General features: G+C 39.3%; 2 protein-coding genes across 7 annotated transcripts in view; both read right to left on the reverse strand.

Moving 5' to 3' along the window:
- rapgef6 (Rap guanine nucleotide exchange factor (GEF) 6) overlaps positions 1-15145 on the reverse strand; it is a 136381-nt gene extending 121236 nt beyond the window's left edge. For both annotated transcript variants that reach the window (XM_063894934.1, XM_063894933.1), the window contains exon 1: positions 14757-15145. In XM_063894934.1, the coding sequence (XP_063751004.1) occupies positions 14757-14831 (75 nt within the window). In that variant the 5' untranslated portion in view covers positions 14832-15145. The remainder of the gene's footprint in view (positions 1-14756) is intronic.
- A 2252-nt stretch (positions 15146-17397) lies between these two features.
- fnip1 (folliculin interacting protein 1) overlaps positions 17398-20599 on the reverse strand; it is a 41985-nt gene continuing 38783 nt past the window's right edge. For all 5 annotated transcript variants that reach the window (XM_063894941.1, XM_063894938.1, XM_063894940.1 and 2 more), the window contains one exon: positions 17398-19489. In XM_063894941.1, the coding sequence (XP_063751011.1) occupies positions 19411-19489 (79 nt within the window). In that variant the 3' untranslated portion in view covers positions 17398-19410. The remainder of the gene's footprint in view (positions 19490-20599) is intronic.

Consider the following 20599-nt stretch of genomic DNA (forward strand, 5'->3'; position numbering starts at 1 on the left):
CGGTTCCTTTTCCAGGTTGTGTTCCCCAGTGTATGAGCACTGCTTGGCTACCGTAAGGAATGCTGCTGCCGTTGACTACAGCCCAGCCTCTGAGGGGTTTACAGGGCAGGATGTTAGAGACCTACTGCCTGTGCGTTATGAACGCCACATCAGGACACAACAAAAGTATTGAAGATGCTGAAGGGCAGAAGTGCAGGAACAAGAAGGTACATGCATATCATGTTGAAACAGCTTCTTTTTATTTTGAAACCTGTAAATGCTTTTGTTGACGCTTTTACAGATAGTTGGGGGTCGTTTTGCTGTGCAGACCGAAACTGGCCTCTAGAATTTTCTGGGTTTAACTTCGCAATAGAGCTCAGTGGTACAAAAACAATATTTCTATCATTAATCCCAGTAAATTGTGTGTGAATGTGAGGCTTTTATGAGTGTAAAATACAGATTTAACTTTCTCTTGATTTGAAAAACTTGTATTTTTAGTGTGTTATGCTACTTGTTCCATCTTAACAAATTCACAGCTAAATTCACGGGTTTAATCAGAAGGAAAGTGTATTACTTTCTATCGCATACTGAATACTTTAAATAAATGTAACTCTTAGACATGATGTGCTATTTCAAGAGACATCGAATATGTGGTTGGAAATCCTAGTTCAGCAAAGATTGTAAAGACATTTGAGATTTTAAAAGCTATATGTGAAAATATACTCTGGAATTTATGGTGATAATCACACAGCCCTATAAGCTTTGTTCCTAAAGTAAAGGAATAATGCAAAGGCAGCATAGCTTTACAAAGGACAGTGTAACACGATATGGATAATAGCCAACATATGGCTAATAAAGGAGGAAGTTGTAAATGCGCTGCCAGTCAAAATGGCTTTGACGTGAAACGGAAATCTCAGCCAGATCTGTCAATTCCTTTAACATAACCATAAGCACAGCAGCTGCTGACATAAAGCTCTCTGTGGACTCCACGACAAGGCATATTTTTGTGTAAGTTTGCATGCACTAGTGATCTCCAGAAAGTCTGTATCTAACTTCACTCTACTTTCAGAAAGTATTACCAGCTGTCATTTTCACCGGAAATTCCACAAGACGTACCTCACTAAACTGCAAATATGTTCTTACAATGTTTACAATAATATTGTTGGTTATAAAGGAAACGCAGTTGCCTTAAAGTAAAATATATAATATCATTTTGTAAGCACCAGAGTACGATATCAATTTGCCAACAGTTAATCTACTTCCATTTAAAGGAGGATGGGTTAAACTGTTATGCTGTTTCCTATAAGAGAAGCAATGGAGATTTAGTCAAGTGAAACATTGCGGAGTAATGCTTTTATGGTTGATTAAATGGCTGATTCATCTTGTAGCTCCGTTTTGAAGATGGTTCAATGTGTGCAGTAAAGAAGAGCTGAGCGAAAATCTTTCTGAAGTCTGCCACTGAATGATCATGTGTTACTTCAGTCATTTTAAATATAGATCTTTCCTTTCCTGTAGAGATGTATAGTTTATACAACATGTAAATATTATTTTCTCTGATATATTTCAGAAATACATTTGAACTAAAACAAAACATGTTCAAATATTGACATGAAAAGCACATTTAATGGAACACTCAACAGACTCAGCTGGAGGTACCCTGCACCAGTCTTTCTTTCGACAAACATTCCAGACCAGTTTTGCAAGGTCATATAAACTGTTTTAAAACGAGTAAGAGGTTTTTACAAGGACTGCTTCTTGGCTGCTCAAAGAGATAGACCACCAAAAAAAAGTTTTAAAAAAACAATATTGAAGAGTTCCTTGTGTCATGCCATTTTAGTGCTGAAACATTAGAACAGGAACTGAATCATCCAAAACCAATACAATATCATATTTTATTTAAGGTTTGATGGGTCACTCATGATTTGTTTGTTTCACACCACAGCAAAATAGACAATCTGAATTCTACTTTAACCCATTCATGGCTTCGGAACTTAAAATGAACACGAATCACAAAATAACCAGTGGGCCGAGACCATATCCTAAATAAGGCTTTCTTTGATATTTTATTCAATCATAACCTGAAAGATAACTTCTCACAATATATATAAAAAAAGGTCACAAGCCTGTGGGGGCAGTGCTATGATCAGGGGTTGCTGCAGTTGGTCTGATCTAGGTTCAGCAACGTTGTGTGCCCAAAGAATGAGGTCAGCTGACTACCTGAATATGCTGAATGACCAGGTTATTCCATCAATGGATTGTTTCTTCCCTGATGGCACGGGCATGTTCCAAGATGACAATGCCAGGATCCATCGGGCTCAAATTGTGAAAGAGTGGTTCAGGGAGCATGAGACATCATTTACACACATGGATTGGCCACCAGAGTCCAGACGTGAACCCAATTGAGAATCTTTGGGATGTGCTGGAGAAGACTTTGCGCAGTGGTCCGAATCTCCCGTCATCAATACAAGATCTTGGCGAAAAATTAATGCAAGACAGAAATAAATGTTGTGATATTGCAGAAGCTTGTGGAAACGATGCCACAGCGAATGCGTGCCGTAATCAAAGCTAAAGGCGGTCCAACCAAATATTAGAGTGTGTGACCTTTTTGTTGGCCAGGCAGTGTAGAATATAGTGTATTTATAAGCCACTCTGTACTGAGCAACCAAACTATGTAAGGTAGCTGGGAATATTACTAGAGTATGTGTCTCAGAGAAGGGCTAAGACCCTTAAAACTAATGCAATAGAAATGGTATCAATAATAAATGCAGGATTGTTTCGAAGAACGTCGCCATCATAATCCTAATTTCCATGAATAATAACCACTGTAAAACTAAGAACTAAAGCTGCAGTTTATACTGAGCCTTTTAGAAAACACCTTGAACATCTTATTAACTTTGGTTGGAACTAAAATATTGCCATTAAATTGCCTGGACAACAAGCGTTGCAGAATGTTAATAAACGATTCTTGAATCCTTGAAGGGTTACTCCCATAATGAGTTCCTTATTCAACACCACAGCTTGTGAGGAAAGCAAGTGATCAGCTGATGTTCAAAATGTCAAGGTAACCCTGTCATTGGTCGACTGAAATATGTAAGGGGAGTGCACCTGTAGCCTCGCTCTGCATTCCCTACAAACCAGACAGGTCAGAGCTGCCGATATTCGTCTGTTCACGCCTGCTGTCCTGCCTGGAATGTTACTGCACTCCACACACACACAAATACACACACACATACACTGACACAGTAGCACTCACACGCTACACTGTTTGCACATGCATGCGCAGGCAAACATGCGCGCAAAATGGGAACAATGTGCTACCTACAGGAAAAGCTGACGTGTTTACATTCACACAATGCCCAGAAGACAAAGCCCTGCTGTTGTTGTTGTGGCTCGCTCTGTGAATTAGACTTCAAAAGGAACATTTAAAAAGCCAAGCTATTAAACATTAGCTATTTCAACTGCTTGGGTTTAACTGAAAAGCTTAAACGTAAGTAAAGTAAACAACATCTATAAAGATAAGTTAGTACACAAGATAAAACTTCTTATAACTGTTGACAGATTATCTTTCTGGACGGTTTTACTCTATTTCAATGTTAGCTAGGAGATTAAAAGTGAGACTGAAACAAATCAATTTCTCTTTTCTTTTCTTTTCTTTTCTCGGATGGCTTCCAATTATTGCTTGATCAAAAGAAAGGCACATCTTAATTTCCCAAACAGCTGTCCTAAAAACTGCCTTTTTTATAAAAAAATGATTTCTTTCAACCCAAAAGGGTTCTGATTGGAGAGGCTGGTGCTCATATACTGTATTTCTGGCATTTAATTTAAGATACAATTTATTCAATTCATAAAAGAAAATCAAAGAGAGTCAGCTCTATTGCAATATGTAATGTGTGACATAAACAGGACAAGTCATTCTTTGATACATCAAAATATTCCAATAATATATATGTTTAGTACCACGTGATTAATTGTATGTTTTGTGTGTTTTTAAAAACCGTGTCTCCCTGGTGCTGTTTCTCAGGCCTCACCACGCAGCTGGAATATATATAGGGGGGGGAAACGGTGTCACCCAACTGTGAGAACGACAACCACAAACCATCGAGCAGAGATGACGCAAAACGTGCAAATAAAATGAGTCACCACATTTCATTTTTGGGGGTTTTCTTTTACGTCCGTCTGCCTTCCTGTCCACAGGCCCTTCAGCTCAGTTAGGAGGGGCCTTCAGTGGCTCCACAAGGAGACCTTTCAGTGCTCCAGGTCAGGGGAGGGCTGTGCTTATTCACTCATTTAGACAACAAATATACACACTCACACACAAACACACTGTCTTCCAAGGCTTCCCCCTGTTTGTTTCACACACTGGCTCCTCTGTATCCTTTTAATGTCAGACTCTCTCTCAACCCTGCAGTTTGTTGGCACATTCAGCCATGTTGATGTTGTTACTGGCATGAGAGTTTGTGTGTGTTTTTAGCCTTTGCGTCATACTAGATTTACAGAAGCTTCACTGGGAAAAATCAGCCTCCGCTTGAAGATGTTTTTAAAATGTTTCATTTTGTTTTGGGTCACAAATGTTTCCAAATGCGGGGACGTAGGCAACTAATATATCATTGTAGGTTTGCAGTCCAATGTGATAAAAAAAGGACTGCTGTATCTGGGTTTTGTCTAAACCGGGAAACAGGTACTTTTGGCGTGCGCCTTCATACCAAAGCAATTTTCCACGTAAAATGTTTAAGTGATGCCAGAAATCAATACTTCTGCTCATCAAAAAATGTATATCTACTCCAAAAACAATATGAAAATCATGTCAAATAGACCAACAAACAGCATAGATAGCTTTGTTTTTAACGGAGCTCCGACGTCACGTTGTTTATATCCGCCATTTTGTATACGGGCGTCATGTTCTCGCAAGAATTGATATATCTTACAAACAAGATAAGCGCCCTCATACTATATTTTTCTACAAAACCCCTGAGTATGTTAAAATAACTCAGGGTTGTCGTCTTGGATGTGAATATTTCCGCAATTAGCCTCTTTGTTTGAGTAATTGGTTTCTACATAAACACACAATTTCCTGTCAAACTTTTGGGAACTGTCTGCATTTCTTCATCAGTTTTTTCCACTAGTTTGAATTGATCTTTAGTATTCTGATGAAAGTTGGCGGAAAGCTTAGTAATTGTCAGTCAGATTTGATTAAAACACCAATCATTACGCAGCAGTTGGCTTAGAGTCCTGTTGCAGAGGAAAAATCAAGATGGTGGGGGGCCTTTGACACATCCAGTCCAGATGGCTAAACACTGAATTTGAGACAGACATCAGCATTGGAAACACAGACCCCTCACGTATTTCAATGAGAGTTCAGATGCTGTAGCAGAACGTTCTGACAAAACACTTGAACTTCGCTTCACTGAAACACAATGCAATGTAATTTAGCTATAGAATGCATTGGCAAAAAATTGAGAAGCTCATACTCCCCATATTTAACAGGACATTTTGGCCTCAAAATTGTCAGAAAGTTGAAGTGACTGTCACTATGATCTTTCTAGAGTTATACATACCGTAATTTCCGGACTATAAGCCGCTACTTTTTTCCCACGCTTTGAACGTCGCGCGGCTTATACAATGCCGCCAAAATGGGATTTTGAAGAAAAATTGAGTCACCCTCATCATGGCAAAGACACGGAGAAATGCATATGATGCAGCTTTCAAGTTGAAGGCGATCGATCTGGCAGTTGGAAAAGGAAATAGAGCTGCTGCACGGGAGCTTGGCCTTAATGAGTCGATGATAAGACGTTGGAAACAGCAGCGTGAGGAACTAACTCAGTGCAAAAAGACAACAAAAGCTTTCAGAGGGAAGAAAAGCAGATGGCCCGAACTAGAAAATGAGCTCGAAGACTGGATCAACACACAGACAGCAGACGGCAGAGGTGTTTCAACTGTGCAGATCCGACTGAAAGCCAAAACAATTGCCACCGCAATGAAGTTTGAGGATTTTACAGGTGGACCATCGTGGTGTCTAAGATTTATGGGACGTAAAGGCCTGTCCATCAGGGTACAAACGAGTCTTTGTCAGCAGTTCCCTCCCGACTACGAGGAAAAAGTTTCAAACTTCCGCAAATTCACTGATGCAAAGATAGCGGAGCATTCCATCGGCCTGCACGACATCATAAATATGGATGAGGTTCCTCTGACGTTTGACCTGCCTCTCACTCGGACTGTCAACAGGAAAGGCGAATCATCAGTCACGATGAAAACAACTGGGCATGAAAAAACGCACTTCACCTGTGTTCTGAGCTGCACGGCATCGGGAGAAAAGCTTCCACCGATGTTGATTTTTAAACGCATGACGATGCCAAAAGAAAAATTCTCGAGAGGAATTGTTGTGAAAGTCAACAAGAAAGGATGGATGACGGAAGGCCTAATGCATGAATGGCATAAGCAACCGGGAGGATTCTTTCACGTTGGACAGCATGAGGGCCCACATAACAGATTCTGTGAAAGAAGCCATCAAGAGGACATTCCAGCTGTGATTCCTGGGGGCACAACAAAGTATTTGCAGCCACTCGACATCAGTATAAATCGTGCATTTAAGGTGGCGCTCCGTGTTCAGTGGGATGCTTGGATGACAAGTGGGGAGAAATCCTTCACTAAAACGGGCCGTATGTGAAGAGCAACTTATGGTCAAGTCTGCCAGTGGGTCCTGACAGCGTGGAGCAAAATCCACTATCATCAACGGGTTTCGAAAGGCTGGACTGCTGCGTGTTGAAGAGGGCAGCATGAGCTCAGCGGGGAATTTGCCTCCGGATGAAAGTGACGAGAGCGACAATGAGGACGATCCAACATCGGATGAAGCAATTCTGAGGCTATTCAACTCCGACACCGAAGGAGATGACTTCAGTGGTTTCAGTGCACAGGAGGAGGAAGATAGTGACCAATGACTTTCTTGGTAGGCTACTGTTTACTGCTATTTTGTTTATTTTTGTTACAAGCCGTGTTTTGTTAAAGCCTATTTATTTTTTTTACAAGCCGTGTAAAAAAGAAAAGAAAAAGCACAACGAAATTGGGGAGAATATTCATTTTAACAGCATTGACCGTCCCTGCCAGGGATAAAGGGAGATGTGACAACCGACCAAAGTCATTAATGTACGCTCATACAGGTTTAAAGTTCAATTCAAACAAGTCTTGGAAAGATCTACTCGTGACCACATCCAAGTATCAAAAGGATTTGTCAACCATCTTAAATGGGAATTGAGAGTATGATATACCTTGTTTCGTTTAAAGGCCTATTTATTTTTGAATTTTCAATGTACCGATAGGCACCTGCGGCTTATAGACATGTGCGGCTTATTTATGTACAAAATACATATATTTTTTTAATTCAGTTGGTGCGGCTTATATTCAGGTGCGCTTAATAGTCCGGAAATTACGGTATTTGCCTGATAGCACTTTAAGGCCCTGTGAAGTGTGTTAGTGTCTGATTGGTGGGGTTCTGGACTTTATGGGTCATCTTGTCAAACGTTAGATTTATCTATGTATATAAGGCAGTGCTCTTTTGTGTTTCGACCACATCTGTATCAATCATGCCTGATATTTTCCAAATCGCTTCCCTCTGACAGGCTTTTAAACAAGTTTTTTTGTGGGATTTTATCTACAGCTCCGGAAAAAAACAAGAGACCTGTCATGTGAGACATGTACGCCAGCCATTCAGTGTCTGTTGAGTTCCAGCACAGAGAAATGTTGTCAGTAGTTTATACAATTCAATAAAAAAAAGAATCATTTAACTCAAAGACATACCTAAAAATAATAAAAGAAGAGAAAATGAGAATGGTCTCTTCATTTTTTATGACCTTCTGTTTGCTTTACTCTCTTATAAAGTGTTTAGGTATACTGTTCTGTAGTTTATCTCATTCTCTGTGTTTTCTGTTAACTGTGTGGGCTGTATAAATAAAGTGTCATATTCATATTATTTGTAGTATTATTTAAAAATGAACCGCGGCCATGTGCTGAACCATAATGCTGACTTTTTTCTTTAAGTAAACCTCCATTTCTGGCATTAGGGTGTCAATTACTTTTGACAAATGGGACATGACTTAAAAATAAAGGAAGTAGTGGGATTTCTGTAGCTACCAATGTGATACAGAACAAGACATATGTTTTCAATCACCCCCCTGTGTTGTAGTGAGGAAGTTAATTTTAGAACACACACACACACACACACACACACACACACACACACACACACACACACACACACACACACACACACACACACACACACACACACACACACACACACACACACACACACACACACACACACACACACACACACACACACACACACACACACACACACACACACACACACACACACAGGTGCTTTATGACATTTAATGAGTCTCGGTCTGTTTTTCCCCACTTCTTTCAATTTCACTCGTTCACCTCATAAAATAGGCTAACCCTCCCACTCTCTATTACTTCGCCCCTCCGCCAACTCTCTCAGGTTTCATTAAAACTTTTTTCTCTCATTTCAGTCTGCTCTCGAGTCATTCTCTCAGACATCTTTTTTAATTCAGAGCTAGTATTTCTCTCTCTTCCCTCATCTGTCTTCCTCACAGGCATACCTCAGGTGATATCCTCCTATACCTTAAAGGATACGTTTCAATCATGAGGTCATCTCCTACTTTTTTCGTGTTGCAACCACTCTCTTCTCACCCTGTTTCCGTCTGTCACAACTTGTTTTTTTACAATCCAAAAACTGAACAACCCCCACAATTTGAAAATGTTCCTTCTGTGGGACGAATAAAGGTATTCTGATTCTGAATCCCTGGTGGGCCATACACACACATCATGACAGACTGTATCAGCACGATTGTGTAATTACACAGCTCATGTGCAATATATACTTTTTCTAATACATTATTGTTATTACTGGCTGCTAGTTTACTTACTTGTGTAATGCTGATACTTATTTTTTCACAAGCCTCTGCTGTAAGCCTTTATTATGTATTTTCTTCTTGGGTCTAAGAACAGCAAACTCTGTTGTATTTTAAAGTAAATAAACGGGCCTTTCACTTTAATTTGGGGTCATTTTAGTGGTATGTTTTACGGTTTGGTGATATAACTCTTTGTTTTGTTTTTATAACTAATTATGTTTCTTGCTCTTCATTTTGACTTATTTGTATACCTTGTCTGCTCGGTAAAGCACTTTTAGCTGAAACTTGCATGAAAGGTACTTCATAAAGAAAGTTATAATTATTATTATTATGTAATTTTGCCTTTCATACTAACTGTCATAATGTAGCTAATTTCCCAGCTGTCCGTCGAACAAATCATTTCTGAATCATGTTCCAGCATCGTTCCATCCAACATCCTACTTTTCTCGTAATTTTCACACACTCCTGCTGTCTAGATATCCCACCATTCTTTCATTTCCTGCCACTGCTCTGAATAAATGTTTGTCTGGCCTGTCAGTTATCAGCTGTGTATTGTGGTACACGGGGACAGGAAGTGTCATCATGTCAGTTTCATATCGACAGCTGCCTATCCCACAGTTCTTCCGACCAGGTGAGAAGTAACTACAGAAGCTCGTACCAACGTTCAGCCCTCGACACCCATCCTTCTTACTAAAATTGTTTTAGTAGCGCTAACGATAGATGTGTTGTGTGCTCAACAAATTTGTCCTGCGGGTGAAATGTAGGCGCAGCAACAATACCCGGGTATGACATCATTTTAAACATGTTGCAACAAAGATTAAATATGATTTTATTCCTGGTATAGTCATCCTCCATCTCATTGTGGCAAAACCTTTGCCAGACATTCTTTACCAAATGAAGATGTGTTGGAAACCATAAGTGTCACTGTTTACCAAATTAACATCCAAGAAGTTGATATTGATTTCATTGGACTGACTGATAACAGAAAGTTAAATTAGGACGGCCAGTCGTTGAAAAGCCTTCTCAAGAACTACATAACTAATTCTGGGAGAAATGTGATAAAATGTTTTGGAGCTTTAATTTAGATAAATGCTTAATAAATATCATACTGCCATGCCTTATGTAAAGTTAATTACAACTGGGTACAACATTTTATCCTTTCTGAAAAGTTGTTTTGGAATTACATAACTTCAAAATTGAGTGTGTGCTTGATTCTGTCACTGAATAAAACATGGCACACCCCAGAAAGTCTCTACTATTAAGGTTTGTTTTTTTTTAAGTCAAACTATATAACTGTCTTCCAATCAGAGCCCAATAAATATGAGCCAAATTTAGTCATCAGAAATCTTTATTTATTATGTTTTATTCAAACTGCATACAGAGTACGACATTCATGCATGTCAATAAATAAAAATAATTAAGTTTACTAAAATAATTCAAGAACACTAACCTGAACCAAACCAAGTATTTCTTTGTTTATCACAGTTGCCAGACGCCACAGCTATCCATGTTTTAAAGGAATTTGCTGGGATGTAACTGTGGCCAATAAGATGCCACATGTGAAAATACATAACATAACTAATAACTAATGTGTGGAAGAACATTGTGTCTCGAGTTCCACCTGATTGTAAAGGAGGAGCCATGCTGTGAATCAGTCAAATAAAAATGCACCGGAGGGTATTTGAGATATATCATACCAACAACACAACGATTCCCCAGGCAACATTGGAGACACACAGCTGAGGTAATGCCAACAAAAGAAGAAAGGAAGGAAGCATTAGACATGCATATGAGACATAGTGCTGGAGATAAGTTTTCATGTATCTGAATCATAAATCAGTCTCTAAAAACAACCACAGACATGTTTCTGTACTATTTCAAACATATCTGTACACGCGCAACTTCACACATGCAGTAAGCTACTGTGCGCGTGCATACTCGGTATACATATGTCCAGCTGCAAACATGCACACAGCGGGACCTGCAAAAACACACACACAGACTGATCTACTTATTGTTGTTTCCCCACAGACATTTGATCTACATTTTCCTCCTTAACCAGTCAACACGAAACTCAGTCTAACCTCAGGGTACTTTACTGTTTTCTGTAAAGTAACAGAGAGATTGTAAAAAACTAATCTTTTAAAAAGTGTTTTACCCATGCAGTTGTTGTACAGTAAACTGATAAAAATGCTTAAACTAAGATATATGTGTATGCATCGTGGATGTGGATCAGCCTTTAAATTCCTCATGCCGGTGTGAATGGCTGACTCTTTGACGGTAACTTAAAAGTACACATGAATGGCTCAATGGACGACTCTGGCACAGTGAAATGACGGTAAAATAGAGAACGTTTGATAAAAGCAAATCATATTAATTGAGAAAATGTGTCTTTCAGTTCAGTTGCGGCAGCTGTTTTTGAAGTGAGGAAAACACCAAACCCTGACTGACATCTCTGGGCTGACCGTCAGCAGATATTGGCACCAGTATTTGGTTAAAGACAAGCTAAAAAACAACATACCAGTATTAAGACGTTTTTTGTTGAACTGTGTCAGCATGGAGCAAACCTCCCTATTGAGTAACTGAAGCGCACACAGCCTCTTTTGAAACATGTCTCTGTGCATGCACTCCAAGAATACAGCGCAGACCTTCACTCTCCTGCTCTCTCCTGTTCAAAGCTCTTCTGCCTGCCTAAAAAGTCCCCGCTTCAGTCTGAGTTTCTCTCCCTCATTTGCACCTTCCCTCGGGAGCGTGTGGCTTTGAGATGGTTGGAATTCCACTAAATGTCCGATCTGTCCTGGGCGATGCTAAAAAAAAAAACGCTGTAAGTCACCACAGCATTATTTGTTGTCTGTAACCACTGGACCGTCTGGATGGCACCGAGAAAAAAGGTGGGCAGCGAGGGAAGAGCTGGACGGAAAACCAACGAAACTGGGAAAGGTTGACCAAGCATAAACGCTGCGGCGGGAGAGATTACCCGCCGAGCCAAACATCTGCACAGGAGACAGACGAACCTACAGCATGCATAAAACCTTCACAATCTAGCTGACTCAACCAGAAGGACTTTTAATGAAGGACTGTGAAAGCAATTCACCTGACTCTAATGCTGTGCTTGTGCCTCACTGAAAGCCTTATAATACACTCAAACAAAATCAATGAATCATGTCTACAGAGGGAAAAATGGGCCACCACCACAGTGCCAGTAAAAAAGAAAATAAATCCCCCCCAAGTTGAAGATATACTGTTTTGTTTAACATATATTTTAAAATGTTGTCCCCTGTGTGCCAGGAAACATTCCTCAGGTACAACTTCATTTGTTATCTTATATCATGAGAATTTGGTTTTAATGACCACAATGGCTGCTAAAGAACCCTGCAGTGGGTGCTTTTAGACGAATATTAGGGGTAAAAGCACTTACCGTACTTGCAGTACTATACATTCAAGCGCCGTATGAAGACCTTGAGAAACATTTCTGGTCCATTTGCAGAATGGTTTTAAAGGTAATGTTTTGCCTTGTAACTCCTTTATTGGGGGATTGTCTGTAAAAGGTCTGAGCCATGTAGACAATATCAAAATCTCTGGCTGTATCTCGAAGCCACAGTCCAGACTCATTTATAAAAACAAAGTAGTTTGTGGTCCAACTAAGCACAATGTAACCAGTGTGAATATATAAATCAATAAAAAGGGGGAAGAGGACTGCTGTAGAGATAATGACATATCATTGGTTTTGGCAGATTATTGCTTTGAAATCATTTATTGCATCCGCCAGAATGTGTGTGTGGTCCTTCTCAATAACAGTAGGCATGATATTCATCCACCACAGGAGACACCTGATGTAGTCTGCAATTAGGTGAAAAAATAAGTCCATATATTAGTTAGACATATTGTTTTGACACATAGTTGAATAAAAAAAAAAAATCAAATACCGAGCATCCCTCATTACTCCAAGTTGATGTTAATGTTTGCAGTCCGTTTAATTTATTGTGGTCTGGAGCTGAGCCAGCGAAATGGCTTTACCATACTTTAAGAGCTTTTAAACCATGACTGAATCTAGTCATAGATTTAAACTAAAGTGACATGGACACACAGGTTCTTAGTCAAGTTGAACCTGGCCATAGTTTCAAGTGTAGCATAATCACATGTGGAATGTTTTCTCTGCAATAACAGATCTGCGATACTTCTACCTGTGTAATGAAAATAAGCATTCTATGAATGTACTAAAAACCTGTGTACCAGACCAAACCCTGAGCATTATGAATAACTGCATGGAAATGTCCACTTGTTTTTCTTCACCCTATCAATGCTTGTTTCATATATTGGAGAAGGAACAGAGAGTGAAGGAGGATAGGGCTAAATGTAGTTACTTTATCCAAGTGCTCCCTATCATGTGCTAGATTACCACTGATCCACTTTACTGCTGTGACTCGCTCATATTGCTGGACTAAACACAGTTGTTATGGTTTGTTCAAGTGTGCACAAAAGCCTTCTATGAAGGTGTGAAAGAGGCTTTTACCCACCATGCAGCCACAAACAAACAGAGGATCAGAGCCCTAAAAAGAGGCCTTTTCAAAAGCGTCATGTAAAGCTGAAGGCTGGCTGGGGTTTTATAAAAAATGTGTTTGTACTGTAGAAAAGTGCTTGCACGTCAATACTCATACCAGCAGCCGAACATGGAAGGGAGTACGGTGTAAGCTATTTTTGGACACAGAGCATAACTAAAGCAATGACAAGCCAGCTGTGTTTCCACAGCTTCATGTAGGGAGGAGGCAGGGAGGGGAGGAGGAGGGAAAGAAGGAGGGAAAGAAGGAGGGATGAGAAAGCAGTGGTGATTTGATTTAACTGGCCTCATTCAAGCTGAAGTTTACACAAACTACCTCCAGGGCTTAAGCTTAAGCCTGCTGATGGGAAGCTGTGATGTTGTGTTTAGTTTTAAAAGACGGTATGTGCAGGCCCAGAATGTCATGAGGGCTATCCCAAAATTCAGCAAGAAACCAAACTATTTAACAGTAAAAAATGTAAAACTCTGATACATTTTGTCCGGTATGCTTTCACTAAATGTCTAGGCTTTTGCATTTCAGTGTTATATTTCGCACACAATTACTTTATCAAAACAGGCTGTTGAGTTGCTAAACCATTTCCAAAAACTAGCAAGTAAAGTAACTTTAGCTCAGTGTGGTTTCAGTTACATGCTGTTAATAAGTCAATTACAGTGTGTGGTAGTTAGTGTGTGAAATGTTTTGAAAAGTGATAATGACAACGCTAGACCACAAGCAACTTCTTGTGGAGTACATAAGTCAAACCCCAATGACAGCAATGTGAAGTTTTCCTACAGCTAAGTGCAGTGGTTGAAAGTAATTAAGTACATTTACTTAAGTACTGTACAATATGGAATGACTTGTACTATACTTGAGTATTTCCATACTGCTAGCTGCTACCCTGCAGTGAAGTCATTCAAACTAGCTGCACCTTTACCAGCTTTGATAAACACATTAATGCATCAATAATTACAATCAAAACGTTTAATATATATTATTCTGAAATGTGCCAATCTGCTTTGGTACTTTAAGTATATTTTGATGCCAATACTTTTGTACTTTTACTTGAGTAACAGTTTGAATACAGGACTTTTACTTGTTATCTCTAGTCTACACTCTTTTTACTTAAGTACAATATATGGGTACTTCTTCCACCTCTGGTATTTTGACATTAATGTATTTGTATTTCTACTTAAGTAAAGGATCTGAATATTTCTTCCCATCTCTGGCTAAGTGAAGCAACAGTTTGATCTTAGCTAACATTAGCAAAGCGATGCTAATTAAAAAAAAACAGGATAGATTTGTTTACCTCTGCAGTCCGGAGGGAGGGCGGTTTCTTTAAAGCCAGTTTGAAAGAACTTTCCATGGCTCCAGTCATTTTCATAACTTCGGCTCAAATCCGCCTGTTTTACTTCCTCTTGAGGTATCCTCACTTCCCCGTCTCCTACTTGCTCTTTTAGCCAAAAAAAACTCACATCCCCGTGGATCTTGTCCCCGCCGAGCCGAGCATGGATGGAGTTTAACGACAACTTCACCTCCAAGAAAACGAAAAGAAAACTTGACTCTTAACTACTGCGGGTCCGAAAAAGAGTAGATACAACCGAAAAAGTGTGACAGAAAGTTCAATCTCTGGGACCTTTGGTGTTGAATTGAGTACATCTTTGGTGAAGGAAATATCCTGCTCAGTAGCTAGCGTCAGTGATCCAGGAGTTCAGATTTTAGATCCCTCCTCCTGCAGAGAGGGAGAGTTGACGACATCTGTCTGCACGGAGAAGAGGCTGCGTTCAGGGCCGGTGGGGAATAGGGGTGTCTAACAGCAGTGATAGGATATGAATATTGCCTGAGATAGGCAACTTTAACATATGATCAAAAGAATGAAACAAAAAAGCAGTTCTACACATCTTCAGAATTTGAAGTGTACCATAACATGTAATTGCTAGTTACCAACACTGTCGTTTAGTCACTCAAACATGCAAAGATGTAAAATGTGACAATACAAGAGGTGGGAAGAAGTACTCGAGTGTACCAGAGTGTAGGAATACTCAGTCACAAGTAAGCATCCTGCATTCAAAATGTCACTCAAATAAAAGTAAATCAAAATATGCTTAAAGTACCAAAGGTAAAAGTACTTTTTATGCAGATGGGCCCATTTGAGAATAACATATATGATATGTTTTTTTATTATGAATATTGATGCATTAAAGTCTTATCAAAGCTGTTAAACATGGAACATATTTTAATGACTTGATTTACTGCTGGGTTACACCTGAATGTATTCAAGGTGTTACCAACGTTTTATTGAAATGTTTATCATATTTCCATCATTAATCCATATCTGCAAAGCAATTTAAGGAACTACATACTACATAAATAGAGTGGAGTTAACGTATACCATTTACCTCCGAATTGTAGTGGAAAAGAAGTACAAAGTAGCGTCAAGTAAAGTAGTACAAGTCTCTAAAATGTACTTAAGTACAGTACGTGAGTAAATGTACTAAGTTACTTTACACCACTGAAAAAGGGGAATTTTCTAATATTTTTTGGGGAATGAAGAGAAGATATGACTTACATTTGCTGACCATTGGGAATCAAATGTAAGTAAGGTATAACTCAAGTATGCTAGGCCTACCTTCAATAGTAGCAAATATAGCCTTGAGAGGTCATACAGTTGTGAATTGGTAGTGTCACTACCACCATAAAATATCAGTATACATATATTTGGTATCAACACAGATTATGCTTGTATTTAATTAAGCAAGACTGAACTGTATCGCTTATAAATATAATCATAAATTCCATAATAAATTTGTAAGAAAAATAACTGTTACACAATTATTTTTTTCAAAATCTGTGTCGCAGTTTAGCGTCGATTGCATAGAAAACCGCGTTAGACAGTTCTGAAACTCAAGTGTACGAGCTTCCAAAGGAGTCCATCAACGCCGCATAGATCCTCCCTCTGGTTTCTGACACTTCTGATGTCAGCATGCTCCCACAAACTGCCCAACATGAGGATTAATCAGACTAATGAAGTGCATGTAAGAGCTTCACAGTTTAGTGAAGACATCCACAGTGCTGCTTTAGCGGGAAAAGACTGGTTTTATGGTCAAAGCCTATCCGGGCATTTCTACTAGTTTTAAACACCAGTGTTTTTATTCTCTTATGCTTTCCTAAAAAAAAGCTATTCAGAAAAGGACAGTGGGATTACCGCAATGTTGTCACTGACAGGAGACACACTCTCATTATGTGCTCGCTACCAGGACACTCCTTCCTTTATTATTGCATAACACTAGTGTGAGTGCGCGTGTGTGTGTGTGTGCGCCGTGAGGAGGGTGGGGTGGAGCCTCATCCAGCGTCAGAGTGGTAAATGCAAAAGGTGGGTCCAATGTGTGATCCAGATGGTGAGCACTAGAAGTGAAACCACCACCAATCTAAACAAAAGTGCTATTCTTTGCACTGATTCATAGCTACTTTCCAGACTGTTTAAAATGAGGCAGCAATGGAGGAAATCTCCTGGATTCTGCGTATATAAGTAAAACGTGAACCGGCAAAAGCAAAGAAAAAAGAAAATCAGACTCCCTAAAGGAGATAACCCGAAAATATAACGCCAGTTTACACGTTACAACTATGCACATTTTTGAATTTGTTCTTATGGATTGTGTGTTTGTGGGAAAATAAAATTTAAAAAAAACACACATGATCCATGAAATCAGAGCCAGGTCTGTGTACCACAGGATGTTTTTTTTTGTTGTTTTTTGTAATGCACCGTCTTATAAACAAGGGTATGGGGTCATATAATCTACATTTACAACGGTGTATACATGCAGTAATTCTCAGATATAGCTCTTTTTGGGAAAACAATTGTATATTTACGCATCAATTTATTTCACTTTTCCAGGATTTGTGCTCCCCTTTCCATTTGATTTTTGTGACAGAAAACATTCCAAGCAACGTCAATTCTTAACATCAGCGTCTTTATTGCACAACATTCCCATAAAATTGGGAAAAAATAATTTGAGGAGACAATTCTTAAAAGACATTCTGTACAAATACATAGAAATAAACAAGAGTATGTACAGTACATGAACCGTTACACATACCATGGGCTAAACTAACTAAATAATTTATTCATATACAAAGAAGGAAAGCAGATATAAATGCATACCTTTTAAACATAATGGCTGGGTTGTACAAAATGTAGGCTGATACAGCGGAGCATCTTCAATGCAACAAGAACGTCTCTAGAAATTTTACCAGCAAAATGTGCTCTCCAGAAGCCTGTGATGCATTCATGCCACATCTCTATTAAGACTTGGGTCATATACAGGATGGATGTGAGTTTATAGGAAGAAACACATATTACTCCTGCTTCTTCTAACGATACAAGCCATTCTGAGCATTCAGTTAAACATACGATGTATACACTCTAATCTTTAAGCACACATTTTTAGACATTGTGGAAGGTTTGTTCCAGAAAGTACTCATTTGAATATTTATTGAGATCAATTAAGCTCCTCCCTCTACCGTCATATTTATTTAAAACAGAGTATTTCCTCCCTGTTTTGACCTATATTCAATATTATTGGGAAATGTTTAACTTTCCCTTTTATGTCTGGAGTTTAAATGAAGAGATAATAAAATATAGACTTATTTCCAATGCCGATGGGAAAAAGAAAAAAAGTACTTACAACAAAAAGTACTGACAACAAAACACCATTGGCCCCCACTGCAGAAAACATTGTATGCACAGGAGAGAATCCCCCCCCCCCCAAAAAAAACATGAAATAAACCTCTTTACGCTCACCAAATTACACCCTGGCTTTAAAGATATAACAGCCAAAATCACATGTCAATGTCATGGAAAATGTAAAGAAACATCACTTTTAAAGGGTGCTACTAGAGCTTTATATTCTGCGTGTTTCTGTGAGTATAACCGTCATAGAATAATGAAAATAGTGTCAACTCATACATATTTGAATCCATTTAAGGCCTGCCGTGTTCCTCTTTTTCCTCTGCAGCGAACATCGAAGCCGTAAACATTGTAAAAAGGTGGCAACGCTATAAAAGTGTGAAAATATTTCAGCATTTCGGTTGCATGTAGATGATGCGTGTCCAAGCTTTTTATCCACAGTATAACCCCCCTCTTAAACACATTCTAAAAAAATATGTGTGTAACGATCATCCTCAGGAATTTATCAAACTCCCCTTGTCCGAAGAACACAGCATAGGGTCTGCACGAAGATGACGCTGACATTCCTCTGATTAAAATAGCGTAGAAAGTTTACCTCAGGGTTTTCTATTGGGCGACACCCTCAGCCCATGTGAAGATCTGAGGTAGAGCTGTACCTATGATAAGAATGTCAAAGCCACTTTAAGCGATTTCAAAACCAGTTTGTCGAACGAAAAACAACCTCACCGTGTGCATCGATTACAATAAAAAGCATCACTGGGATATCTCAGGGAAATTTGGCTTGTAAACAAAAACATGAAGATAAATGAAATAACACAGTTGGCATGAGATTGATAAAAGTTTTCAATGATATTAACCCTTAAAATGTTCAAATAAAAAAATCCGTCTTGTAGTCTGACACAGATTGTACAGAGAAGAAAAAAAAATCCAATGTTATACCTAGAAATCCTTAATGTCTCATTCTCACCTGGAAACATTTATAAAGTCTTTGGCGTTTTTTTTGTCCAAAAATAAAAGAGTCTTGCTCGAAAAGAAACATTCAAGAGGGTCTTTCAGGGAAGCCTCCACAGAGCCTCCAACTGAGGGACTCTAGTTCCCCCCTGTGGTGAAACATCTGCACTGCACCACCTTCAGTCGCAGGGGGGGGGGGGGGGGGGGGGGGGGGGGAAGCTGAGCGCAAAGATCCCTCTTAGCCCAGAACAGAGGGGTCAGCTGTGAAGCATGGACGGTTATTTTTTGGGGGCAGTGGCAACCCAGCCCCCCAGGTCTGACAGTCTCATAGGAGGATCTGGGCCACATAGGGGGAGTGAGTGCTGGCCACCGCGGCCAACAGGGGGAGGTCGCTGGACTCGATTCTGAAACCCAGAGCAAAGATCAGGATATGATTTTGATAGTTAAAGTCCCCCCGTTAATAAACAGTACACTGCCAGGTTTCATTGGTCCAAAAACAATTAAAAGTTCCATTTGACATTGAAAGCAACAGTGCTAGTTACAGATCTGCTTTTTGGGAGTTCCTTTTATTCTGAACAACGCATATTCTATCAAAAGGTTGTTTTTTTTATCGGTCAAGAATTTACACACAACACTCATTTGGATAACTGCAAATTTTTCTGTCAGGAGCCAGGTGAAGCGTCCTGAAAAGCAAATTACAGTTTTTCATATTATCATAGTATTTCATAGTTTACAATTTATTTTCATGTTGTTTTTGTGTATACTAAATGTTTTAGTTAGTGCTATTATTTAAGTTAGTTAAAGTAGTTTAATGCTTTTATTTTGAAGGCATCTTTGGGCACCTGGTGTGATATATATATTGGAGACAGGTGGGCGGTGGGAGCCAGAGCAGTAGTAGGCATATGGGGTAGATCTCACTTCTCTTATTTGTCATTTCCTCGCTCCTCATCCCACCGGAATTAGCTTTTTGTGCACCATCTTAAGGAGCGTTTCATACCGCTTATTTGTGCTGAGGAGCAAGGATTGAGGAGCGATAACCGAGGAACCACCATACCATCCTCCGGTGACAGCTTTTTCGTTTTACATTTTTAAGAATGGCTTTTATCTTTTTTTTGAAAATTAGATCTTATTTCATTTAATATATTTGGGTCTACAACAAATGATACAAATATGTACTAACAGAGGCGTCAGCTGGGGGGGTGTTTGTGTGTGTGAATGAGCTGGCTGCTGTCAGACGATCCAGCGGCATCATCACAAACGGACGTCGCTTTCTGAGGAAAGGACGTCCCATTGCTCTTAAAACTAATTTCCTTGCTTATTCTTTCTTCGCGTGGTTTCCTTGCGTCTCTCCGTGCATCCCTGGTGGGAGGGACTAATGCACCTAAGGACTAAGGAATAGTAAACCTGTTCATTGTACTTTACTTTGGTGGATATTTAAAGTGGAAATAAATGGACTTGGACCATTGAACTCGTAAGATTCGCCATCTGGTGGCAGTTTACTTTAAAGTTAATTT

Source organism: Eleginops maclovinus, chromosome 11 (genome assembly GCF_036324505.1).
Source record: "Eleginops maclovinus isolate JMC-PN-2008 ecotype Puerto Natales chromosome 11, JC_Emac_rtc_rv5, whole genome shotgun sequence".
In the NCBI taxonomy this organism is placed as follows: domain Eukaryota; kingdom Metazoa; phylum Chordata; class Actinopteri; order Perciformes; family Eleginopidae; genus Eleginops; species Eleginops maclovinus.